The sequence below is a fragment of the Peromyscus eremicus genome, chromosome 1 (assembly GCF_949786415.1).
Source record: "Peromyscus eremicus chromosome 1, PerEre_H2_v1, whole genome shotgun sequence".
In the NCBI taxonomy this organism is placed as follows: Eukaryota; Metazoa; Chordata; class Mammalia; order Rodentia; family Cricetidae; genus Peromyscus; species Peromyscus eremicus.
The window spans coordinates 181,803,463-181,829,112 of NC_081416.1; the positions used below are offsets into that span (position 1 = coordinate 181,803,463).

General features: G+C 51.3%; 1 protein-coding gene across 4 annotated transcripts; it reads right to left on the reverse strand.

The window, feature by feature from the left end:
* Positions 1-1,117: 1,117 nt before the first annotated feature.
* On the reverse strand, positions 1,118-19,886 carry Ttyh1 (tweety family member 1). 4 transcript variants are annotated; one of them, XM_059282375.1, is made up of 14 exons: positions 19,646-19,886; positions 16,631-16,809; positions 14,505-14,616; positions 13,509-13,729; positions 10,766-10,861; positions 9,578-9,650; positions 9,209-9,284; positions 7,900-7,955; positions 7,611-7,703; positions 7,113-7,205; positions 3,387-3,529; positions 3,208-3,253; positions 3,009-3,084; positions 1,118-2,302 (listed from the first exon to the last, which is right to left on the reverse strand). In XM_059282375.1, the coding sequence occupies exons 1-13, from the start codon at positions 19,769-19,771 to the stop codon at positions 3,046-3,048; spliced, it is 1,353 nt and encodes a 450-aa protein (XP_059138358.1). In that variant the 5' UTR covers positions 19,772-19,886; the 3' UTR covers positions 1,118-2,302; positions 3,009-3,045. The 4 variants fall into 4 exon arrangements, with proteins under 4 accessions (XP_059138358.1, XP_059138343.1, XP_059138366.1 ...); XM_059282360.1 differs by having other exon boundaries at positions 1,118-2,414; positions 19,646-19,885; XM_059282367.1 differs by lacking the exon at positions 1,118-2,302 and adding an exon at positions 2,516-2,886.
* Between the last annotated feature and the right edge of the window lie 5,764 nt (positions 19,887-25,650).

Below are 25,650 nucleotides of genomic sequence, written 5' to 3' on the forward strand. Positions count from 1 at the left end.
GGAAGCAGGGCGTGGACGGTGGCCCCATGGGGACAAGCGCCGTAAACTCTCCCCTATAACAGCCTAGTTTTGACTCAAGTCTGCAGAAGTCATTAGCCCTAAAATGTAAAGTATGGGGACAGGAGTTGTGAGGCTGCGCACAGCGCTGTGACGTTAAAGAACAAAAACCAAAACAACAACAACAACAAAAAAAAAAAGAAGCCGGGCGGCGGTGGCGCACGCCTTTAATCCCAGCACTCTGGAGGCGGAGCCCGGAGGCTCTCTGTGAGTTCGAGGTCAGCCTGGCGCACGCCTTTAACCCCAGCACTCGGGAGGCAGAGGCAGGCAGATATGTGTGAGTTCGAGGTCAGCCTGGTCTACAGAGCGAGATCCAGGACAGGCACCACAACTACACAAACCCTGTCTCGAAAAAAGAAAGGAGTGGGATAAGGATGACTCTCCCCTTGGTAGGCTTGCCTAGTGAACAAACCTGGAGTGGCTCACCTGGCGTGGAGAACAGTGAGTGCAAACCCAAGGAAGCAGGAAACACGCGTCGCTTGAGGAATGGGAGTAGCCATTGAGCTGTGATGCTGGAAAGGTAGCCGGGGTAGAGGGACGTGTAGGGAGAGGAGGCTTGCAGAACCTAGATGTGCGTATGTGCATGAGTCTGTAGATGAGGCTGACGGGGAACTTAAAGAGATCGCTATGGGACTAAAGTTGTGAGCCGTCACGCCCGGCCACAACAGGCTTTTCTGAAAGCTCATTGTTTACACCACGAATGATTGAACCGTGCCATTCAGTTAGGGATCCCTGTTAATAAACAAAGAAACAGCACCTTATAGCCCAGCTTCCGGTCACACTTTGTACTAGCGACTTTTGGTAATTACACAACACTTGATTAACTTTGTATCATTTTGTTACTGTTAGCATGATAGGTTTCTTCCCATCTTTTTTTTTTATAATGAACTTTTATTTTAGAGTAAATTTGGGTTTACAGAAAAAAAAAAGTTGCAAAGATAATACGGGAGTTGGGCATAGTATGCCCAGTTTCCCCTATTGCTACCACCTCGGATTCACCATGGTTTATTTGTTAAAAGTAATAAAACTGACTGATGTTGCTTTAATACTCTGAACTAAGCCGCAGACTTTACTTAGCCTTCGATACTTTTCTAATTAATGTTTTCTGCGTGCTGGAGTGTAACCCAGAGCATCATGTTGCGTTTATTTTGCTTTCTACCTGTCCTGTCAGAGCTGACGTGTCTAGATTGAAGATACCCATTTGCTTGACGATGCAACTGAGGTTCAAGGAGTCAGATAACTTGCCCACATCAGGACAGTGGTGCCAGGACTGGGCCCAGAGGTATCCATCCACTGTGAGAGGCCCTTCAGGGTTTATGTCCCTTGGTGTTTGTGCATCCTACTGCCACTGTTTGTCACACCCAACTTGAGGATGCTGCTCTACCGGCTTCCCCTACAGAGCTGCTGGTCCTCCAGAGAGTGCTACTTCTCTTTCCCTTTTGTGGACTTTTTGTCTCCATCATTTAACTGAGCCAAGTGTTGCCTGGACAGAGGTCTCTTCATACACATTTTTAGTTGCTTGTTGTCTTTTTCTGGAAGCTCGGTCCCCGAAGGATCACCAGTTGGAGGTATAGTTTTCATTCTTTCACATATGGGCAGGTTTGTTTTTTTTTTCACATAACTAGGGATTCATAGCCTCTGGGCAGCATATTTTGAGCACCTCTTCCTGGGCTTCTAGACCAGCACCAGACAGCACCCCACTTTAATGTCACAATAAGTAAGTACTGGGCTGGGGAGTAGGAGGACATCGTGTTTGGAAATCATTAGAATTTGAACAACTTTGTGAGTTTGTCGTGGGGTTTTTGTTTTTTCCTATGTTCATCTCAGTTGCTTGCTTTTAAATTGAGTTGTCTTTTTGTTAAATAAATAGAAGCTTCTGTGGGTTATTTGTCATATGTGCTGCCTTTTTTTATAAAAGAGAACTACATAGGCGTTACTCCCCAGATAATACATTTCCCTTTTTACTCTGCCGTGTTTGTTTTTACTTCATAGCTCATAGGCTGCCTTATCTTTTCCTGTCTAGATTTAATCTTCTTTCCGGTCTCCCCTTCTACATCACCCTGGCCGCATTCCATACAGATATTCTACTTTCTCTTTGAACAGTTCTGCCCCTTGACTGGCACACACTTAGGTTTTCTGACGTCTTGTGCTGGATTTGAGCCGCCAGGAAGCGAGTTGATTCCACACCGTTCCGAAACCCACCAGGCCTTGTACATTCCACGTGACTGGAAGCTCGACTTTGTTCCTGTGGATGCACGCACGTTTAGATCTAATGCTAGGTTTGTTCTCTTCCTGGGATCTGCCTCTTCCATTGTCAGGATATGCATGTGACTTTCAGAACCAGAGCGGTGCTGAGCCTGGACAAGAGGAGAGTTGCCTTTCAACCACCAGGGAAGGGGTCTCCCTAGCCCAGTCAGGATTGCCTCTCTCAGGAGGGAAGAAATAAGAAGGACCTAGCTACTCGTAAAATAGTCTTCCCTTTTATTTCAAATCAACCCTCTTCCAAGTTAGTGCCACAAGTTGAGATCGCTAGGAGATGAGCAGAGACATCCTTATACCCGCCTCCAGCTTAGTCCCTCCAAGGACAATACTGGCAGCCAGCCAGAGGTGAGGGACACCCAGCTGTAGGTCAGCCCCCTTCCCAGTCAGCCCTGGTCACTGCTCTGCCACCTCAGCAGTCCCCGGTGTTAAGGACAAATAGGGATGGAGAAACATTGGAGCCAGAGCAGAATGTCATCCTATGTGAGGTGTCCATGGCCAGCAGTGTTAGTGGTCAGAACCCAATCAGGGTCAGGTTAGTGGGGCCTTCTCCAGCAGCCAGGAAAGGAGCTAGAGAGAGAGAGAGAGAGAAGGAGCTGACACAAGACGGAGACACTCCCGTGGACACCCACCCAGCATCAGAGTGCCATAAGCCAAGGCCCAGCGGATACCAAGGTGCCGTTGAAGCTTACCGAAGAGGAGAGGCAGGCTCCAGGCTGGAGGGGAGGCTCAGATGGAAGACTGCCACTGCACAAAGCGCTTGGATTCCTAGCAGGATAATGGGGAGAAGACGTGCAGTGAGGATCTGTCATTTACTGTGGGGCCCCTTCCTCCTCCCTCAGACCCAGGGGTTGACACCCCCAGCCCTCCTCCTCAGACCAGGGTCTGTACCTGAGGGTTGAAAGGGTCGTCGTCATCTGTGTCATCGTAGTCATCACTGAAGTGCGATGTGGGGAGTAGCAGAGAAGCAGGATGGGAACCCATCAGGAGGCTGCCCCATCCCCACCAGTGGCCCTGGGTACTGCCTCCTGTCCCCTCCCTGGGGACCCTGCCCTCTCTCCCCTGCTGACCTGGGCGGGAAGAGGGCCCAGGCACGGGGCAGGCTGCAAAGGGTGGTGGCCAGGGCCCCCGCAGACAGGAGGGAGAAGAGCATCAGGAACAGCAGGCCCTCCAGGGCATCTTCACACAGACCTCGGAGTGCCGAGCCGTAGTCCTGAGGCAGAGGGTAAGCCTGAGAGTGTGCACACACACGTGCACTTTGTACCCAGTTGTACGCAGGTCCAACCATCCATTCACCTGGCTGTGTGGCATTGCATGAGTCAGTCACCCAGACTCTGTGCCCAAGTGCAGTCTCCCACTAGAGAACTGTTTTGAACGTCGATGGTCACCCATGTGTTCACCTTTTTGCTGAGGTATAGCCTCACAACCCATTCCTATTTTATCCCATGCCCCCACCCCACATGCGAAGTGGGAATCATCACTCAGCACCCAGAGAACTCTACACTGGTACCTCCCACCAGCACCAGCCCTGCCTGTCCTTGCTCCAGCCAGGTGCTATTGACAGATGAGGATGCCAGCACCCTTTCCTGCAGTTGGGAAAGCCACACCCCCACACATTGTCAAATGCCCCTGGGAACCCACAAATCGCTGGCTTACATAACACTTAGGATTGGACATGGCACACGGAACACATGCAGAAGAGGCTGGCGACTGTGACTACCACCCTGGAGGCCAGCAGAACCACGGTGACCTCAATGCCCAGTGGCACAGCCAACATGCTGATTCATTCTGCAGGAATGGACTAAGCCATCTTTGCTCCAGGCATGTCCCCAGCACGGGCAACCTTCAGTACATAGGACCAAGGAGGCCACTTCGGAGGCTGGTAAGCTGGCAGGACAGTAAGATGTTAGGACAGTGCCCAGCAGAGGCCATTTGAGAAGGGCACAAGGAGTCAGGCAGATGGTTAGGTCTAGACAGAGGCAGGTGGCTGGGCTGATGTGGAAGACAAGGGTAGAAACCCCAAGGCTGAGGCCACAGAGCTTTTGGTAGGGCTGTCGTCTACACGGGCTCTTCTAGGTCAGTGCCAGGAGCCCTGGCTTTAATCCATGTGCAGGGGGATTCACGCAAGGGTTTTTAGAGGAAGACTCTGATCCGATTGTGTTTGAAAGGATCACCAGCTGTCATTGGACAGATGGAATGAGCAAGACTGGCATGCAAGAGGCTGTGGTCTTGGGCAGGAGGTAAGGAGGGCCAGGGTCTGCAGCCGTGGTGGCTGTGTGAGCAGCAGATGCAGTGGGAAGTGAGGCTGGGGAGCTAGAAGGATGTCCTAGTTCAAGGGCTAGGGTTAAGGAGCCCCCCAGGACACTGACCAGCTAGGTCTGCAACAGGCACGCACATACTATGCCCACACATCCTTGCAACAGCCCCAGGTAATGCTGTCTTTGGCTGTCATGGAAAGCAAGCTGAGCCCAGAGAGTGGGCAATCTACTCGTACAGGGTCATACAGCCTAGAAGGTACAGAGCTGAATCTGGAACCAAGTCTCTCATTTAGACAGGGTCTCTCCCTATAGGCCTAGCTGGCCTAGAACTCACTCTGTAGACCAGGCTGGCCTCAAATTCACAGAGATCCACCTGCCTTGGCCTCCGCCTCTGGAAGGGCTGGGATGAAAGGTGTGCACCACCACCACCACCACCCCCAGCCCTTTCTTTCTCATCCTAATGTTTCTCGTCCCTATTTTATTTGTGTGTGTGTGTGTGTGTGTGTGTGTGTGTGTGTGTGTGTGTACAAGTGGAAGGGGTGTTTGGATGCCTGTGCATGTGGGGTAGGGGCAAAGATTAAAGTTCAAATATATTTTGCATTTTTTTGTTTGTTTATTCTTGTTTTTCCAGACAGAGTTTCTCTGTGTAGACCTGGCTGCCCTAGAACTTATTCTATAGACCAGGCTGGCCTCGAACTCACAGAGATCTGCCTGCCTCTGCCTCCCGAGTGCTGGGATTAAAGGTGTAAGCAACCACCACCGTCAGCAAGGTGTTGTTTGTTTTTGAAACAGGCTCTCTCACTTGGACCTGGTGCTCACCAACTGGGCTTGGCTGGCTGGCCAGCAGGCCCCACATAGCCACCTATCTCTGCCTCCTCGGTGCTGGGATTGTAAACCAGCACCAGATGGCCTGCTTTTTCCATGGTTTCTGGGGATCAAACTCAGGTTTTCATGATTGTGAGACAAGTACTTCATAGAGGAGCAATGTTCTCAGTCCTGCCCCTAATTTTAGTACGTGGTTAAAAAAAAAAAAAAAAAAAAAAAAAAAAGGCCTATATGGGAAACCAAGGCCCAGGGTCATGTGGCTTATGGATGGTGGGAACAGACTCCGACTCCTCATCTCTCCCTTCACAGTCATCGTGGAACCAGTGTTGGAGCTCAGCATCTGCATGAGTCATAAAACAGGGTTGGGGTCCCAGCATGCCACTGTATAAACAAGCAAGGACCCTTCCCTGGTCCTTCTCGGACACCTACTCAGTGCCCCATTGCTCGCTTTTTGGTACCCTGGGGCAGGATTCCACATTAATTTCAGACTTTGGATACCCAGCAAACAGTGCTTTGGGACAAGGACCTCCCAGGTGTTGCTAGGGTCTCCTTGTAGAGAGGAATCTCTCTGCTGAATCTGTATGCTAACTCCAAGGTAGACAGATAACCAGAAGGTGGTGAAGAAGCATCTGTCCTGCAGATCTGATCTGCTGTGAGCCCTTGGGTGGTGGATGGGTCAAAATGTTTCAAAAGCAGAAGGGGACAGACAGGCCATGCTTAGAAGTGCAGACCAGAAGCAGCTCAGTACCCTTCCATGAGCTCCTTGCCCTCTGGGCAAACCACTTCTTCTAGTGTCTTCTCCTAGTCTCTGGGTTTGAAAAGTATATCTAATAACAGTCCCTGCTGGGTCTGGAAGATCTTGCCATCCCAGCTAGTGGGGAGGCTGAAGCCAGGAGATGGGGAATCCAAGCCGTATCTGGGTAATTTAATGAGACTCTGCCTCAAAATGAAAAATACCTTTTAAAAAGACTGGAGGCTGGGGACGTAGCCAGGTTGAGGGAGTGCTGGCTTGAAATGCACGAAGCCTTGAGTTCCATTCTCAGTACTTCCTAAGGTGTGCGATGGCATACACCTGCAATCTCAGCACTCAGGAGGGAGGTGTGGGCAAAACGATCAACACTTAGGGTCATCCTCTGCTATAACAGCTAGTCTGAAGCAAGCCTGGGCTACATGAACCCCTACACACACACGCGCACACACACACACACACACACACACACACACACACACACACACTGTGGGAGACTGTGAGCAAGGAAAGCAGTTAGGTCTATTTAGAACAACTCGATGTTATAAGGGTGAGAGTCTTTGCAGTGCTCATGATCGTTCCTTCAAAGGTGTAAAGGTGGGAAAACGGAGACTCAGAGATACTGGCTGGCCCTTGAGGCCACACAGCTCACAGCTGAGCCCATGGGGGGCCTTGAACAGGCGGCCCTGCCCTTTTTTCCCCTGCCCCTTTCACATCCAGAGGTCCATGAACGAGCATTCAACCCTGGGAACTGGGAGCCTGCCCAGGCTCTCATTCCAGGGCTTAAGAGGCTGAGCAGCTTTCAAGGAGAAGAAGGGAAGGTGAAAGATGAAAAACATGGGAGGAAGGAGAGAGGATGAGAAAGAGAGAGAGCAGCAGAGGGGAGGGAGAGGGGTAAGGAGAGGAGAGAAAGAAGGGGCGGGAGAACAGACAGCATGCAGGCCAGCAAGCACACAGGAGCGCACCTTGTGCAGACTGCGGCAGTGCAACAGCGCCACCAACTGGTGGAAGCTTCCCTCTGTCACATTCAGCGTCTCCTCCAAGGATAACAAGGGCTTCTGTTGTGGGAGGGAACGAACACAGTTACACAGTCCTTTTGCTACCCCGCAAAGTATGCCCTGACCTCAACTCAGGAGCCCCACTTCCCAAAGGGACCATCCCCTCTCTCCCCTTTGCAGAGGTTCAGCAGCACTCCAGAGCCTCCCTCACCTCCATGTCCGCTTCGGTTGCCTCCACCCCTTCCTGTAGGCTCTGGCCCAGAGACCTGCTCAGCACTATTGCCCCGCCCCTTTCCATAGACTCTACACACAACAGGAGACCCTGCCTACCTGGAGAAGGGCCAGCTCCAAGTGCCTATCTGACCCAAGCCAACCTGTCCCGTCATATGAGCAGGCCCAGCATCCCATAGGTTCACCAGGCTCAGCCCTCTCTCCCCTCGGGCTGGTACCATCCATTGACCTAACCTGTGCTGCAGGAAACTGAGGCACAGCTTCCCGCTCCAGGCCCTGCAGCTGGGAGTGGATGCTGGCTAGAGCTCGCTGGGACAGGGTCAGCCTCTGCAGGGAGATAAGAGAGAGGAACACTCAGGTCAGGGTATCCATGATGCCATCTGTCTGTCCACTAGAATACACAACTCTGGGCCGTGGCACCCTCCACCTCCCATGGAACCCAGGAGTACAGCCCATCATATGCCCTTGAGGCTTCACGTTAGCCATCTCCTCAATTCCCATTTCTTTTGCCCATAGTCCTAACCTGTTGGAAGGGGTTGGAGACCGCCTGGTTGCACAGGAAATAATAGTTGAGGATGTCTGAAGTGGGGGGAGAGAAAGGAGCAGGCTATGAGCCTGGGCCCAGGCTCTCCCTGGGCAAATCTGGAGGGCCATAGCCCAGGGGACATTCCCCACCCAGTTTGGAACTTTCTTGGGGTCTCAAAGACCTGCTAGTCACTCTCCTATCCGTTCCTTTTCCTCCCTTCTCCCTCCCTCCCTCCTCTTCCCCCTCCTTCCTTCCCTCCCTTCTTCCCTTCCGTTCCTTCCCTCCCCTTACTCTCCCCCTTCCTTCCATTCTCTCCCCTTCCCCGCTTTCCTTTCCTTCCCTCCTCCTCTTCTTTCTTGTGTTGTTGTTCAGTTTGCTGCTGTTGTTTTGAGACAAGAGTCCTGCAGCCCAAAGCAGCCTTGAACTTGCTATGTAGCTGAGGATCACCTTGAACTTCTGACCTTTCTTCCTGCACTTCCTGAGTGCTGAGATTTTAGGCACAAGCCGCTGTGCTAAGTTTTATGTGTTGCTGGGAATCAAAGGTAAAGCTTTGGGCATGCAAGGCAAGTACTCTACCAACTGAGCGACATCTCCAACTCCATTCTGTTTTTGCTTTGTTTTAGAACAGGGTGCAACAAGGTCTACATAGCTCAGGCTGCCCTTGAACTTATGCCTCAGCCTCCTAATTGCTGGGATTATAGGTGGGCAATGTCACACCCCATACTTTCATCCCTTCTGCTTCACCCACATCTGGGAGCAGATTCAACTGACCTAATTATGCTTCCCTGTTCTCCTGTTGGGGTCCACAGAGGTTTCTTAGTGAGATCTGAGCTTGCTTTACACAGCAGGGCTGCATTAGGGGGTGGCTTGACCACATGCGTGGTCACTAGGTATTTGGAAGGGTCTGTACTTGGCTGTGCTGGGGGGAGGTCTTTTGCTCCACCCCTTGGCATTTCTATAAATAGCCCTTTAGAAGAGAAAGAAGGGGCTGGTGGGTTTTGACCCAGGCTCTCCCAAGGCTATCCTGTGTTTCTGTCTCTCTCCTCTATATTTCTATCTAAGTATTTCTCACTTCTCCCTGCTCAAGAGTACCCTAGGGGAAAAAGTGGGGGCAGGTCCCCCACATTCTCCCACAGTCACACCCTCCTATCACTGAGGCCCATGGCCCCCTCCCCTCACACTCACAGGCATTTTGATCCTACCCTTTTACCATCCTGCCAGGATTGGTAGATGCTTCTGCACTCTACCACTAGGCACTAGTGGGTGGCAGGGAGTGTAGAGGACAGCAGGGATTTATGGGAATCACCTGAGCTGAGCCCTGTCTCCTCCTGGGTCAGGTTCAGCACATAGGTGTCTGGGTTGGAGCAGAAGTCACTGAGGCCCTGGTGAAGGAAGCAGGAAGGGATCAGACCAGAAATGTCCAATTTCATATTTCCACAAAACTCAGAGGTCCAGGCTCCAATCCTCCTCCCTCAAACCCAGGGATCCAGATTCTAGCTCTCCTCAGACTGAGGAGTCTAATCCAGACCCCAGCCTCCGCTCTCTCAGGACCTAGCAAATAAGGCTGAAACCTCAGAACTGTGATCATGTTTCCCAAGCCTTAGGATTTGTGGCATTAATTAGGTCACATCCACCCCAGGATTCAAAACACCTGAATCCAGAGCCCCATACTTACCACAGCTGTGGCAGCCTCTAGGCCCATAGAACCCCAGCTCAGGACAAGCACCAGGAGACTCATGGCGGTCATCCTAGAGGGGGAGGTGGCTGGACTCAGGTCTCTCAATCAGCCTTGCCTCTTTCTACACCCCACATCCAATCACAGCCCTCCCCAGTACCCACCAACCTCTGTAGCCTAGAGGATTAGAGGCAGAGGCACGGGAGTAAAGGGTGGGGTAAGGCCCAGACTGACGTCAGATAGAACATCTGTTCAGTTGGAAAAGGAGAGGGGAAGGTCTTGGTTGGCAGGTCAGCAGCCATTATCCCAGCTGTTCCTGGACCCTAGGAGGCAGCTGTCCACCCATGGGCTGAATTTCCTGGGATGTTATTGTCCAGGGTCCAGTAGGTACTTAGCTAGCTCCCAGGCCCGTCCACAGCCCATTTTATTTAGCCATCTTCTCAACCTCTAAGCCACAAGGTATGGGGAGTGTTCCAGAGTTGATTTCTGAAATTCCGAGCTTAGCTTATTTAAGTCTTGACTTATGTCCAGGGTTGTGAGGGGTAAGATAATTCTGAGTCATGGAATGGTAGGGGAGGTTGACGGCTGTTGTAAACTGGAAGACCTGGCCCCCAGTCACATATTGCTCAACACGGTGTGATCTATCAGTCTCCAAGCCTTGATGAGGGCTTAGATGCAGTCGTTGGGCATCTCTCCCAGGAGGAGTCCACAGACAGTAGGCACCAAGGGAGGAGGAGGAGGATGGGCTCTTCCCATGATGGGCAGGCTGGACTTGAGCCCTACCACAGTGCATCCTGACTGTTGTGTGGCCCTGATCTAGCCCCAGTGGACTTCCACCACCTCCCACTGTTAACAGAGGTCAATGCCTACCTCCCTGGGAGGCGCAATGTGAGAGTTCCATGAAGTCCTAAGAATGGTATCTGGCACACAGAGAACTGTTCAGTAAGAACGTGGGTCCTAGGTGTCCCCACATTAGCTCAGGTCCCTCACCTGCCATATAGACAACCTGGTGGCACTCCCTCCGTGGGTTTGTTGTGGAAACCAAGGGAGAAAGCATCTGGCATGTCGCCCCGCTCCCACTCACCCCCAGCCTACAGCAAACACAATCTTTGTCTTTCCCATGACTTTAGCAATGTTGCATGCTGGAAACCCGCCATTCCCCTCCCCTGTGCAACACGCTCTACTCACACAACCACCAGCCACTTGCTCTGCTTCGCCAGGCCCAGGAGGGTGAAGAGACAAACCAGAAGCACCAAGAGCAGCAGGAGGACGTAGGCCAGCCACCTGCAGGAAGAAGGGCCAAGGCTGTGGACCTCTGGAGGCCAGCAGGACCTCAGGTTCACCCCAACCTGATCCTGCAGCCTCTCTGCTGCTCCGTGAAGTTCATTGGTGAAATGGTACATGGCTCACAAGACTCTTCGGAGTGCTCTGTTGCATAGGTTCTGGAGTTGAAGCACCTGGGACCTACCCTGACCAAATCACACAGAAGTTCTGTGGTCGTGGACATGGGCAGTGGCCTCTCTGAATAGGATCCTTGAGCCAGCACTATAGGGTGTCAGTTACCTGGGACCTTATTGCACACTTCAGAGGTATGATGTCTAGGTCTCAATTACTCAATTAGCCATGTAACCTATTTGCCTCAGTTTCCCTACTAGTAACCTGAGTGGCATATCAGGATCAACTTCACAATCTGATATCAGGTGAATGAATGGACACATGTAAAGGTCTTAGGAGAGTGGGCTTGTGGGTGAAGTTAATGTTAGCTAAATCACCATCCAGGGGAGGCTTTGAATGCTCCATAATATGTAATTAAATAAGTAACACACCAGGACTGCAGAGGGAGATGCACGGAAGGCCCAAACTCAGTGCTCGGCACATTGCAAATGCTCAATAAAGTGCCGTTCTCAGCAGTCCCCATGGGACTGTGGTTTGCACTCTCTGAGACCTTGCCCCTGGCCATGCCTCCATGCATGGCCCCAGTGCATTTGCTGGGCCCCTCTAATACCAGACACGTTCACAGAGCATCTGCTGAGCATCATTTTCACAGTCACCTCCACCTCCCCGACCAGACTCTTGGGATCCTAGGTTTGACCTTGACATAGAACCTGTGGCCCTTGGACCTAGGCCTGACTGCCTCCCACTGTTTGATCCCCAGCATGCACCCTCTGCTGGGATTGTTTCAGCCCCAGTGTGCTGGTACCAAAGAGCCCAGCTTCCCTGCTTGGGAACAGGAGACTCGGGGTTGTTAGCTGAACACAAGAAGTAATGAAATAACTGTGAGTGGATAAAGCTTGGTCTTGCGGGCTGCTGAGATCGATGGCGGCCTCAGAGGGCTTCACAGCTTGTTCTTGCCCTCCAGTGTCACCTTTTAGCATGGCCCTTCCAAACACTCGGACATCAACTGCCTGCCTGTCCCCAGACAAGCCCCTTACTATTTTATCTGCTCCAAAGCTCTCAAGACCCACCTCACAGGAAATGTGTTTGCTTTACCTACATGTATGTGCGTCTACTTGGTGTCTGCAGAGGTCAGAAGAGGGTGTTGGATCCCGGGGAACTGGAGTTACAGATGGCTGTGAGCTGCCATGTGAGTGCTGGGAACCGAACCTGGGTCCTCTATAAGAGCAGCAAGTACCCTTAACCACTGAGCCATCTCTCTAGTCACTCCTCCCCACCCCCACCCCCACCCCCACCCCTGGCCCCGAGACCTGTTGATGCCTCTGTGAACGTAAAACCTCACACATGCTAGGCAGGCAGCTCTAACCAAGTCATGTTTCCCAGCCCCTCAGGATTGGATTCTAGGTAAATGTTCTACCAGAGCCACAAAAACAACTCCTCATTGGGGAATTCTAGGCATGGACTCTACCACCGGAGCTTTACTCACGGGTGGACTCCAGGCAGGGGCTCTACCACTGAGCCACACCCTCAGCCCCTCACAGGGAGATTCCAGGCAGGTGTTTTACCACCGAGATACACTCTCAGTCTCTCACCAGTCAATTCTAGGCAAATATTCTTCCATTATCCATAGCCTCCGCCTTGTTTTGACTCTTTGGTTTGAAACAATGTCTCACTAAGTTATTCAGACTGGCCTTGAAATTACTCCGCAGCCCAAGCAGGCCTTGAGTTTTCAACCCTTTAGCTCAGCCTCCAGAGCAGTTGAGATAACAGGCCTGTTTCCCATTGCTCTCCTGGCTAAGCAGAGTCCTTCCTGGGTGGCATTTCCTGTGCCATTCCTCTGCTTGGCATATCTGTACTTGACTAATTCATCAGTCACTGTGTGTTCTTTGTTTCAGACACTCAAGGTTATCAACTAACTTTCCACAGGGCATTTTGAGCTATGCATGAAAGGACTCACTTTAAGGTGGGAAAACCAAGGCCAAGGCAGGGAAAGAAACCTGTTTAAGCCTGTACATATACAGAATGGTCTCTTAAAGCTGAGGTTCCTAATCATTTGCACCGTCTCTCTCCAGATGTTAAGTAGTTGCACAGTGAACACAGTACAGTGAACACATTGCCTCCCAGATAATCTCATTTTAGATAAATCTAAGGTTTGCTACTTGATTAGTCTAGTTACTACTGTGTGTTACGTGATGGATTTGCTGAATGAATGAGTCAAGGGACGGCTGAGTGAGTGAATGAATGAGAGATCATTGAGGGGGTATGTAAGTATGAGGATGGGCCCTCAATCTCTGGACCCATCCACAGAGCTGGGTTTATCAGCCTGGTCTTATATTCACAACTGGGTAATTCTCCACAGTGGGGCTGGCCTACAGGATGCTGAATAGCATCCCTGCCTCCACCTGCCAAGTGACAGTAGCTTCTCTTCCAACTAGTGGGACAAATAAAACTGTCTCCAGATACTGTCCCACACACACACCCCCAGGGCCTAGTTGAGACTATGATGCTTAAAACAACAGGGAAGTCCTTTCCCTACCTGTACTCCTCCACAAAAGTCACATCTTCAGCCACCTGCACTGGGCTGAGGGACACTCCTTGCCAGAAGGCCAGTCCTTGCAGGTGCTGAGCTGCAGCCTCCGCCTGCCTCCGGGCTCCCCGGGTGGCGGCCACCAGCTCCACGCGTTCTGACAGTACTTCCTCCAGGGTGGTCAGCTCGGTCCTTACTGCCTCACCCAGCCTCTCCACTGTTTCCAGCACCTGGGGAGAGGACATGGTCTCAGGCCCGGGGTAACCTTCTCCACAGCCTGGGGTTGAGGCTGAAGGATGGGGTCTCGGGGTGAAGCAGGGATGAGGAGTGTGAGTTGCCAGAGATCTGGGGTTCTGGGGCATCTGAAGACTGGGGAAAAGGACTCCCAGGTCCTGTCATCTGCTCTAGTTGGTCAGGGGCTTGAGGGCAAGGTAAAGATTCTAACCCCAGCATTGAAATTAGGTCAAAATGGAAGAGTGAGTCTTAAGTCTGAAGTCTGCATCTGCCTTTTTGAGTCTGGGGTCTCAAATCTGATTCCTTGGCTCTCCACAAGTAGGCACCAAACTGCAACACGCGCATGCATCTCAGCCCTGAGCTCTGGAATCCTAGGGTACAAGATCTCCCAGTGGGGGATCCCTGAGCTTGCATTTGGGCCAAGTGTAGGGTCTGTAGCCTTGGCTCTAGCCTGAAGACAGGGACTGGTGTCCTTGGTGTTTTGTCTCTGGCTTGGGATATAAACTGAAGTGCAGGCCTAGGCCTTGATCTGAGTCTTCACTCTCTGTGCCTGAATCTTCTAGATCCAGCTCCAGGTGGCAGCATTGGGGTTGAGCATAGGGCCTAAGGTCTGCAGGTCTGAGTTTGAAGTTCTGCATCTGGGGATTAGGTTTCTGGTCTGGGATCTGCTTTGATTTTGGCTCCTTTTGTTCCTCAGCAGGGGACCACGATCCCATGGGGAGACCAATTGGGGTATGAGTCTGCAGTCTGGCCAGTGGCTGGCCCCCTCACCAAGTCATCAATGGTGCTGAGCGTGTGGTTGGCATGCAGCAGTGCTGAGCTGAGCTGGGACACCCCGTCGCTGGTCTCGCTGTTGCCATAGAAACCAATGCCAATGCCCGCACTGAGAGAAGAAGGAAGAAGAAATACCAAGCCGTCTCAGACCCTGGAGGGCAGGCACCATGCCTCCACACGGCACGCATCCTCCTCTTTGCTTCATTTGCCTATCCAATCTCTGCATCCACCCTATTGGTTCACCCTCCGTGGGAAAAAGAACAGCTCAAGGTTGGCCTCCACCAGTTGCCAAGGTAACCTGAAGACCTCACTCCCCCAGCTGGAGAGACGTCATTGTGATGCTAATGGTGGGTGGAGTGGAGGAAAAGAAGGAGCCCCCCAGATTTAACTCGCACCTCCCCAGAATGGAACCCTGGTTTCTGCCTAGCCCTGGATAAAAGGTTATCAATTCCTAATTACGATCAGCTCACAACCCACTCCTGCATCCTTTGCCAAAACAGCCCGCATTCACAGCCTTGTCTTAGGAGTCATTAGGCCATCCACACCTGTCTCTTCCTAGCCCAGGTGGTCCTTGCCCCTGCCTCCTCAGGGTTCTTAGGAGCACAAGGTCCCTAGCCCCTATTCTTTTGTAAAAGACATTGTGCCTGGAGCTCTCAGCCTTCCCCTATGCTGCCCAGGGATCCAGGCATCTGGCCAGCTGGAAGAGGAGTAAGAGAATGTGGGAGAGAGGGCTGGAGGCCAGGCCAGGAGCTGGGCCCCTGCCCCGGCCCAGCCAACACACAGACTTCCATTGTGGAGCTTGAATATGGGGACCCACTTTCCTCCCTGAGTCTGTGCCTCGCACTGGAGGGGGCGAGAGCCTGATGCCCTCACAGTTCCCAGCCTTGGGCTAAACAGGCCCCCACCCCATCCCTTGGATGGGAGCCTACTGCCCCTGCCCCATTGTTCAGAACCCTACAAAGCTCCTCTTGTTCCCAGGCTCTGAGGGGGCTGGGGCTGTGTCTCTCCCCCACTGGGTCTTTGTCAGCTTCCCCCATCCACCCCCATTCTGGAAAGCCTGATGAGAAAACATCTTGGATATAGGGCGCCCAGCCCCCGTATCCTCCCAAACACACACCCTCTTCTTCCTACAACGAGGAAGAGTGGCCCAGAGCCCAGACTGGGGTGACTACTCCAGGCCATACCCCCAGCTGGCTGGAGGGGACACCACATTCCTATAGGGCTCCTGATGACCACGCATGAGGTCCCCAGCAGGTCTCAACCCCCTCAAATCCTTAGTCCTCTCATAGGTGACATAAGTCAGCTAACTAGCCATGACCTAGGAGGAGCTGGACTCGGGGTCAGCAATCTTGCTGTCAAGTTCACTGAAGTTCCTATGGAGGGTCCTGGGGTGGGGGGTGCAGGTAGGGAGGGTTTCTTTCTCCATGAGCCTGAATCTCCACTTGCCTCTTAAACTGGGTGGGCTTAAAAAGTCATTTTCTCTTCCTCCCCGAGCTTCCCTCATTCAGAACCAGGTGTGGCCAGCTTGAGCACAGCTCTTATCACGAGACAGACTCAGACCTAGCTTGGGTGTGGGCTGAGCAGGTGCTGCTGCTGCTGGTGACCCTGGAAGGCCTGTTGTTTCCCTGACTGGAACTGTGGCTCCAGTCGCAGAGTGCCCAGGCTGGCATGGTCAGTGTCTGGCACACGGGAGTTATGCTCAGTTGTTGAGTGAATGAGCTCAGTGAATGAGTAACTCTTTGATCAGTGTTAACACAGAGGACACCCCCTGGACCCAGGAGCTGTGCACTCTCTCCGTGTAACTGGGGTCCGGGCAGCACTGCAAAACCCACTTTCAAGATGTGGAAACTGAAGTCTAGAGAGAATATCTCACTCCCCTGAGTAGTGAGGGAACCACTGAAAACCCCAAACCTGTCCCAGGCTTTCAATTCTACTCTCAGGCTGGCTGCTTAGTCCTCCTTAATCCTCTAACCCTCCACTCACCAAGCAGACAGGCAGTGCCCAGGGATTCTCTCCCCTGACTGCACCCACACCCCAAGGTATCATGAGGAAGGCTGACTGCAAGTGTAGAGAGCTCTGCCCCCCCCCCCCCGCGCTCCCCACCCACCCTGGGGCCCCATTACCAGCCCACGAGAAGGGCAGCAATGCAGCTCCAGATGACACAGCCTCCTCCTGGTGGGGGACTCTTGGCCCCAGGGGGTTCCGGGGGCCTGCAGCAGCAGAAGCGGATGAGGTAGACAGCGATGAAGATGAGGCTCAGGCCCAAACCCAGCCCAGCCAAGGCTGCCACCAGCAGCAGGGCCTGAGGAGGGAGTGATGAGAAGCCTCAGAGAGCACTTTCATGTCCCAGACAAGAAGTTCCTCCTCAGCTGCACGGATGGGGGCAAAGCCCAGTCCTTGATAGTGTTCAGGTTGTGGAAAAAGATGAGATACCTATTCTCTCTCAGATTAACAGCTGAAGCCCATCCAGAATTTAGGGCTAGGTTGCTGGAGGCCGCATCCAAGTAGGGGACCCAGGTTTTGGGTTCCAGCCCTGGACAGTTCTTCCCAGGTTGTGTGGCCTCAAAAGGGACCCCTCTCTCTGAACCTTGATTTCCTCCTCACTGCGACCAGGCAATCGGAACGCAACACGTCCCAAGGACTTCCTGAGGTTCCCTCTGAACTGTACAGCAGGAAGGGGCAGGAAGGCTCCCATTTCCATACTTCAGGAGAGCAGGAGAGGCTGCCTTCTTTACCGCCTCTCCCTCCTGCTCCTGAGCTGAGCTCACACACCCACTGCAGTTGAGTCTGTCACCCGAGGGCTGGGGCTGGGGACAGGGTGCTGTGACAGCTGTGTGTGTGTGTGTGTGTGTGTGTGTGTGTGTGTGGTGACACATGTACACAAGGCTCAGAGTCAAAGACAAGAAAGAGGGGGGTAGAGATGAGACACACAAAACACCAGAGGGATCAAACCAGAGACAGGGGAGAGAGCGGGAGAAAGAGAAACAGACAGAGAGATGAAGAGACACATAGAGAGCAAGAACCATATAGAGAAAGAACTATAGAAGAAAGGAGACTGACAGGGCAGTGTGTACTGAGACCCAAAGAATGGAGGAAAGGAAAGAGGCAAAGGGATGTTAACAGCTGCGAACACCTTGCAGCACAGAGTGGCTCTGAGCTAGGTATGGTACTACACCCCTGTAACCCCAGCCTTCTGGAGGCTATGGCAGGAAGATCGCCATATTTTCAGGCCATTCCCTGTTACATAAACTCCAGCCAGCCTGGACTACAGAGCGAGGCCGTGTTTCAGTCAATTATAGAATTGTGGGCTCCTCTGCATGTGGTAGGGTCTTTCAGGAGACCTGCGTCACGTGTCTTCTCCGAGGCCCAGAGCTGGACAGGATTTACCTGGAGCCACACAGCAGGACAGGGGCAGTATGAGGTCTGGAATCACAGCCCTGCAATCCCAGGGACTACGGTCCCTAAACCATAGCCTATCTCCCTGTCCTCCACATCACCTGTGAAAGTGACAAGTGTGTGCAGTGTTTATGTGGCTGTGAATTTGCCTTCCACCAGAGGAGGGCATATGGAGTGTGAGTATGAGGTGTTTGTGTATATCATGCTGCATGTCTGTGTGCAAGAGAATGCTTGTGGGCATTAATGTTTTCTAAACATAGCTTCTTCAATCAGTGAGGGGTGTTGGGTGGACTATGTGAGTGTATGTGTGACTTGGGGTGAGTTTGAGTTTGTGTGTGGGGGGGTAGATGTGTATGTGTGTATGAAGGTGCCTGTGTGTGTGGTGGTGTACACATGAGGGTGCTGTGTATATGTGACTGGGCCTGTGATCCTGAAGGTCCTGTCCCAGAGTCCCTCGTAGTGTGTCATTTCTACGAAGAAGAATGTCCCCGGGATGGGACCGTGTGTGCCCCAGCGTTGACTCTGGCTGCTGAGGATCAGGTTGAGCAAACTGTTCTAAGCGTCTGTGGTGGTGCTGGGGGCCCACGGGGGAATCCTCGTGGCTGAGGAGCTCTCCAGAGCCATAAGCCCCGTGAGTCTGTTTGGGAGTGGGTGGACCCACCGGCTGGAGGCTGTGATTGTGTAAGTGGCTGTGGGCGAGGGGATGGCGGTCCCCGTTTGGAGGGGAGAGGGGGCGGGTGGAGTAGGCAGGGAGGAGGCGCTCAGGCTTTGCCAGCCATGACCCAAATAGCAAGCACACAGCACACGTTCCCCCTTGCTGCTTTTCTGGGAACACCCCCCTCCCTCGAAGCTCTCCCAACCCTGTGCCCCTTTCCCAGAAGCCACCCTGAACAGCCGCAGAGGTTCGGACTTGGGGGGAGGGCAGGGCTGACTCCCAGCCCCAGCCCCCCCCCCCAAGGCCCCAGCTCAGCCAAGCTTTTCTCATTAATCTCAAAGTCAAGGACTTGAATTAAACTGGGTCAGGGGACAGCCACCCCCCAACCCAGAGCTACAGCTGGGCCCCTTTCCCTGGGGACCCAGCTTCTGTGAGGTTCCACCACCAGCCTCACCCTCCTGGGACCCAGGCCTGTCGTCTTCAGTAGCCCCAAACCTAACCTCATCTCCACCCGATCCTCTCTGGCGCCCTGACAGCGTCTTCTGTCCTGGGACAGGCCGAAAGCACCCTGAATCCTTATCTCACCTCACCTCATTCCCCAGCCCAAGCCCTAAAATCTCTCATCCCTATTTGAGGATATCAATCCCTGTCCCAGACCTCAGCTGCCGCCCCAGCCTTCCCGCTCTCGGTCCTCTCTCTTGGGTACCCCCTTATCTGGGACATATTTACTAGCTGGGATCCTGTGGGGGCGGGGTCCTTCTCGCCTAGCACCTCAGGAGCAGATCTTTCCTTAGATGACCCTGGAGACTGGCTTCCAAGGCAGGTCTCAGGAACCCAAATGCTGGGGCCTCATCTCCTCCCATTTAGGACTCTTGGGGGTCCAGGCTCCTGGCTTCCTCTTATTTCTGGAGAGAGGGGTCTGCATCCCCAGCGCACGTCCGAGGGAGGAACCTTAAGGTATGAGCTCTCTACCGCTAATCTTGCTCTTGTACCCCCAAACGCAGGCCGGGTCTCCAGCCCCCAAGACGCAGGAACTGTGACCCAGCCTCCTGCTCCCCGGGGACCTGGCCCCTGTTTGTCATCCCACCTGCTGGTACTCTTGGTCGCGGGGCGCAAAACCGCTGGGCACCGGTCGGAGCTGGAAGTCGGCACGGGGCAGCTGGTGGAGGAGATGCACCCATGCAGAGGGTCGGTAGCCCGGGGGTGCCCCCATGGCCCCGGGGTGGGGCAGCTGGGCGGACCGGGCTGGGAGCCTCGGTGCTGTGCGGGGCGCGGGCGGAGCGGGGTTTGCGGGGCTCCCGGGAGCAGGAGCCCGGAGGGCGGGGGGTGGAGATTGGGGAGGGGGAGGTGCGGCAGGTGTCTCGGTGCTGCCCCTGGCGGCCACCGGAGGCAATGCGGCGGGAGCAGTGGGCCCCGTTGCTCCGCCCTCTCCCGGGCTCCCACCTGCTGCCTGAGCAGGTGCAGGGTCTTTGCTCAAGTCAGTGGTATCCAGGGGCTGGGTTGTGCTGAGAACAAAACCGATTAGCCTTCCTTGTCCCCGTACGTGCAAGAGCCAGGATACTGTGATTTCTCTTTGAAGCACACAAGCTCTTTATCCTTACGTAAAACCTTCACCTTGGTGTAAAGGTCATTAGTATTTGAGCAGCATTTTGCAGGTAATAGCCAGGCGCGCCAATGACAATTTCTCACTTTTCTAAAGACATTCTCTGCTGTAAAGAACGCTTGTGCTTGGATAAAAGTCCTCTCCCCCCGCCTCCCACTATGTCCTAATCTGTATACGAACCGTCTTTAGATAGAAGCCTTCCTGTGTGGACAGACCCTTCCAGAATGTGTTTAAAGACCTGCATATGCTGTAAAGACTAATTGTAAGGACTCCTGTTATCCGTATAGGAACTCATCCCATCTGTATTAGGTGGCTTCCCAGGTCTTTGAAACTTCCTCCAAACTGTTTCAGTCTATACAGTGACCCTCACCCCTTGCCATTCACTTTAAAGTTTATAAGGTATCTTCTAGACAAAATACTTGTTTGGGTCTCATAGGAAGTCACTAAAGTCACACAGATAGACGAGGAAGGGGATATAGAGACCCTGGAGGGGACCTGAGCACCATGACATCATCACCCAGGCCTTCACTGTGTGACCTAGAACTAATATTCCCAGGGTGCTACTCAAGGGTACCTCTTGGTGTGGAAAAGGGCTAGTCTTTGCCCCTGAAATACCCAGTAATGTTTCTTTCTGGTCAGGGGAATGAGATGGAGGGAGTGAAAGGTAATCCACCTATCCCATCCCTACATTTTGGTCCAGTTGGTAGGAAAGGGGTAGCAATAGGAGAGGGAGAGAGAGAGAGAGAGAGAGAGAGAGAGAGAGAGAGAGAGAGAGAGAGAGAGAGAGAGAGAGAGAGGGAGGGAGAGGATTGCTTCTCTGTCTGCCTCTCTCCTCCATTTGCCTCCGTCTCTCTGCCTCTTGAGTGTGTGGTTTGGTCCCGGAAGGCAGCCTCTTTGGGGAATTGCTTTATCCTGTATTGATTCAACTCGAGACACCTGTCCTATTATATCAGAGTGGTTTTTTTTTGTTTGTTTGTTTGTTTTTTCAAGACAGTGTTTCTCTGTGTAGCTTTGCGCCTTTCCTGGAACTCACTTGGTAGCCCAGCCTGGCCTCGAACTCACAGAGATCCGCCTGCCTCTGCCTCCCGAGTGCTGGGATTAAAGGCGTGCGCCACCACTGCCCGGCTATATCAGAGTTTTGTGGTACCTTCTGCTATAGGTCTGTTGGCCTGACTTCTACCTAGCATTGTACCCTGTCTGTTTCATCAGGAAGAGATATGGAGAGATTATTCCCAGATGGTCCATGTGACATTCTAGAGTCCCCAGATGGGGACACCATTCCCAAATGACCTCGGGTTCCACAGGCGTTAATTCAGGCTGGGTGTAGAGAAGCTGGCTTTGACCACGTGGTCAGTGCCATTTAGTTTCAGCCAATGCTGGCCATATGGGAAGAGGAACCCAGCCTCACCAGATGTTCCAAATTTCCAAACGAAGACAGAAATCTGGATATTTTTAAAGCAAAAATCCCTCAGCTTTTAAATGTTAAAATGAATTCAAATAAAAAAAATGACTGTGTGGGCCAAATAAAACCTGTCTGTGGGTTGGTGCTGGCTGGTCTGCAAGCTCTGGTCTAGCCAGACGCTGTGCCTCACTGGCATGCAAGGGGCAAGCAGAGGAAGAGGGGGGCATGGTAATGCTGAGCCAGAGAAGTGGGAGAGAAGCCCGGGAGAGGTAGTCATGTGCCTCCTCCAGGGAGCCCTCCTGCCCAGCCCTTCCTAACAGAAGGTGAGAGCAGGTCTCGGCTGAGAAACTCAACCTAGACTCTAGGAGCCTTGCTGGCTAACCAGGTTCCTGAAGATATCATAAAGTTCTGCATCCTGTTTCTGGCACATAGTAGGTCCTCACTAAATAGAATCAACTATGATTCATTTTCTTACATGCCTCATACACAGAACAGGGTGCCTGCTATGCGTTCAGGCACTGCTCTGTGTCCTAAAGCAAATGACACAGTCTCATATGCATAGTAGCTACTCAAGTTCATGTAATAGGTAAGGCAAAGAAGAAACTGACTGTAAGTATAGTATGTAACTTTAGAAAAAGGGAAAAATTTGCTGGGTGGTGGTGGTGCACGCCTTTAATCCCAGCACTTGGGAGGCAGAGGCAGGTGGATCTCTATGAGTTTGAGGCCAGCCTGGTCTACAGAGTGAGTTCCAGGAAAGGTGCAAAGCTACACAGAGAAACCCTGTCTCGAAAAACAAAAAAAGGGGGGGGGGGGCGGGGAATTTAAGTCAGTGTACCACAGAGATACCTACACATCTGGGTTTAGTGCAGCACTATGTATAGTTGTCAAGTGACAGAATCAGCCTGGGTGTCCATCAGCAGATGAACGAATAAAGAAAATGTGATCTGTGTACACAAGAGAATCTTATAAAGCTGTAAAGAAGAATAAGTTATTATTTGCAAGAAATTATATGGAACTGGAGATCATCTTTTTAAGTGAAATAAGCCAGACTTACAAGGACCATTATTGCATCTTTTCTGTCATATGTGGACCTAGATCATAATTGTATATGTATGTATATATTTGTGAATTAAAATATTGTGAAACCCATTGCTGTGTACAATGAATAAACGCTAATAACCATTTAAATAAACACTGTATTTGAATGTGTGGTGGAAAGGAATGGTTGCCTATGGATACAGAAGACACTGGGGAAATGGCTCTTCCTGCATGTGGGTGACCTTCAAGCCCAGACTCAAATGACTGACAGCTTGGACCAGGCCTCACAGCTGAGCTACCTGGTGTGAGTCCAGATGGCAGAGTGGTTAATTCTATGTGCTAACTTGACTGGGTTGGGGGGATACACACATTGCTGGCACAACCTTATTTCTTTATTCACGTTAGGTGTGTCTCAGAGCAGTTGTTGGAGATTAGATTTTTAACCCATCATATAGATGTAAGATTTGTGTACCCCCAAATCTATTGAGGGTTAGGACAGAGTAAATTCGCATTCTCTTCCACACCTGTAACATCCTCTTCTCCTGCTGTAGAACACTTAAGTACCTGATTCTCTGGCCTTCAGACTCAAGGTGAAATCAACCTCTGGCTTCCCTGGGTCTCCAGAGAGGACATCAAATTGTCACTTCTCACTTGCGTGTGTGGTTGTTTGAGTCAATTCTCAAAATAAATTTCCTTCAATCTATTTTTGTATGTATGTATGTATGTATGTATGTATGTATGTATGTATGTATCTATCTATCTATCTATCTATCTATCTATCTATCTATCTAGTGTATCTGTGTGATGCTTTGAGCAATGTCCCCTCATAGGTTCATGGTCTTGAACACTTGGTCCCAGTTAGTGGTACTGTTTCGGGGAGGGTCTGGAACCTTTAGGAGGTGGTGCCTTGTTGGAGGTAGTACATCACAGGGGCCAGACGTTGAGAGTTTTAGCCTCATGCAACTTTCAGTTTGCTGTCTCTGTTCCAGGCTTGCAGTTGAAATGTAGTCTCTCAGCTTCCTGCCCCAGCTTCCTGCTGCTGTGCATCCCCGCCCCCTGCAGCGTTATAGTTTCTCCCTCTAGAATCCCAAGCTCAAAGAACTTTTTCCTTCTGTAAGTTGCCTTGGACATGGCATTTTATCACAACAACAAATGTAACTAATACAGAATTTGGTACCAGGAATGGGGTCTGTCTCTCTACCTATTTCTGTATCTATCTACCTACCTATCCATCCACCACTCATCCATCTCATTTGTGCTGTTTCTTTTCAGAACTCCTACACCTGGACCTGGCAAGTCTACTCTTACGTATTTATTTATTCAGGAAAAATGAGGACATCCATCTACCATAAGAACTATGAAAGAGTGTCTAAAGCTGTATATATATATATATATATATATATATATATATATATATATATATATATAAAATAATCCAGGGCTGGAAATAGTGTGCATGTCTATCCACAGCGGATGACATGTCACCCATACCTAGCACTATTAAAGAGGTCAAGAATCTGTGCTAGATAGGTCATAGGCTCCAAAGGAGAATCCAATAATGTTCTGCCAAATGGGCATAATATTAACAGAATGATTTATTACCATACCCGTAGATCAGAGAACCTCTCATCTCTCATCAGAGAAGCTTCTTCTTGCAGTAGATAGCAATTAACATAGAAACCCTCAAATGGTCATTGTGCAGAGAGCAAAATACTGTGGATATTCATATCACACCCCTCCTTCAAAGGCTCAGGGGTCTTTTCAGAAGAGGCAGGAAGACTGTTAAGAGCCAGATGTGGTGAATAAGTTAAGTAAATGTTGTTCCCCAGACACAATGTGGCAGATGCACTTATGAATCCATGGAGATTGTGACATCGTGAATGAAACCTGTTAGAGCTCCAGCCAGACAAAGTCCCAGTGTGGAGGAGGGAATGTTGCCACCACTCATTGAGCAGCTATTGACATTTCAAGGCTGCTAAGAGAAGGAGAGTCCATTTTCTTTAATGATGTGGCCCCTGACAAGCTGACCATACACCATAACAAGCCTCCATTCAAAGACTAGATGGACGACACAAAGTCCCCAGCCCCAAAGAATGGGCTGAATTCATTGACTCCTCTCTAAAGTATACAATTTTGGAAAGGAGAAACGAAAAGAAATCACTTTAAAGTTGAGAAACTTGACAAGTGCTTCCTCAACCAGTGACCTAGGTCAATGTCACCAGTAATTAAGAGAGCGGCTCCATGTCTGTGGTTATTTAAACGATAAATATCATCCATAGTCTTGGGCATTTGAATACTGAGTTTCCAGTTGGTGGCGCTGTTTGGGGGTGGTGCTTAGCCTTGGGGGAAATACGTCTCTGGTAAGCTATGGAAGAATGGTGGCCCATCTCTAGTATCAGGTCTTGGGAAGCAGAGACAGGGGATCTCTGGGAATAGGTGGCTAACGAAGTCTTCAAAGTCTGCATGAAGTGAGAGACCCTGCCTGCCTCAATAAAGTGAAGAGAGATAGAGGAAGATAACTGTTGTCAACCCTGACCCCCCACATGTATGTGCACATTCATGCACAAGAACCCTCACATATGTGAACATGCATACAGCCATTCATGCACATCATTCATACACACACACACACACACACACACACACACACACTTCCAACTGAATGAAGAACATTTTACAAAAATCCTTAACCAGAATTCTCCAAGCTGTCAAGGTTAGTGAAAGCAAAAAAAGCCTGAGAAACTACCAAGGCCAAGAAGGGCCTAAGGAGATCGGAGGGACAAATGTAACAGGATCCTGGGTCAGAAGGGTGACATTAAGTCAAAGCAAAGGGAATCCGAGTACAGTGTGAACTACAGTTAGCAACAATGTGACCATGTGGCTCCTTAGCTGGGACAAAGTATCTTAGGAATGTGAAGTTGATAACAGGAGGGGATCTGGGAAAGAAGTACAGGAACTCAGTCCTTGGCGACTTGCCTTGCATCGGAAATTCTAAAAGTAAAATATTACTTAAAAAGCAACCTGAATTAAAAAAAAAAAAAAAAAAAAA

What these genes read in the sequence shown, in the direction of transcription:
- Ttyh1 (XM_059282383.1), bottom strand. Translation starts at nt 19,771, where the DNA reads ATGGGGGCACCCCCGGGCTACCGACCCTCTGCATGGGTGCATCTCCTC. An exon ending in GCTGCCCTTCTCGTGGGCTG is followed by an intron (nt 14,617 to 16,630) that starts GTAATGGGGCCC and finishes TTCTTCTCTCAG; the next exon opens with TGCGGGCATTGGCATTGGTT. An exon ending in AGCAAGTGGCTGGTGGTTGT is followed by an intron (nt 9,651 to 10,765) that starts GTGAGTAGAGCG and finishes CTCCCCCTCTAG; the next exon opens with GATGACCGCCATGAGTCTCC.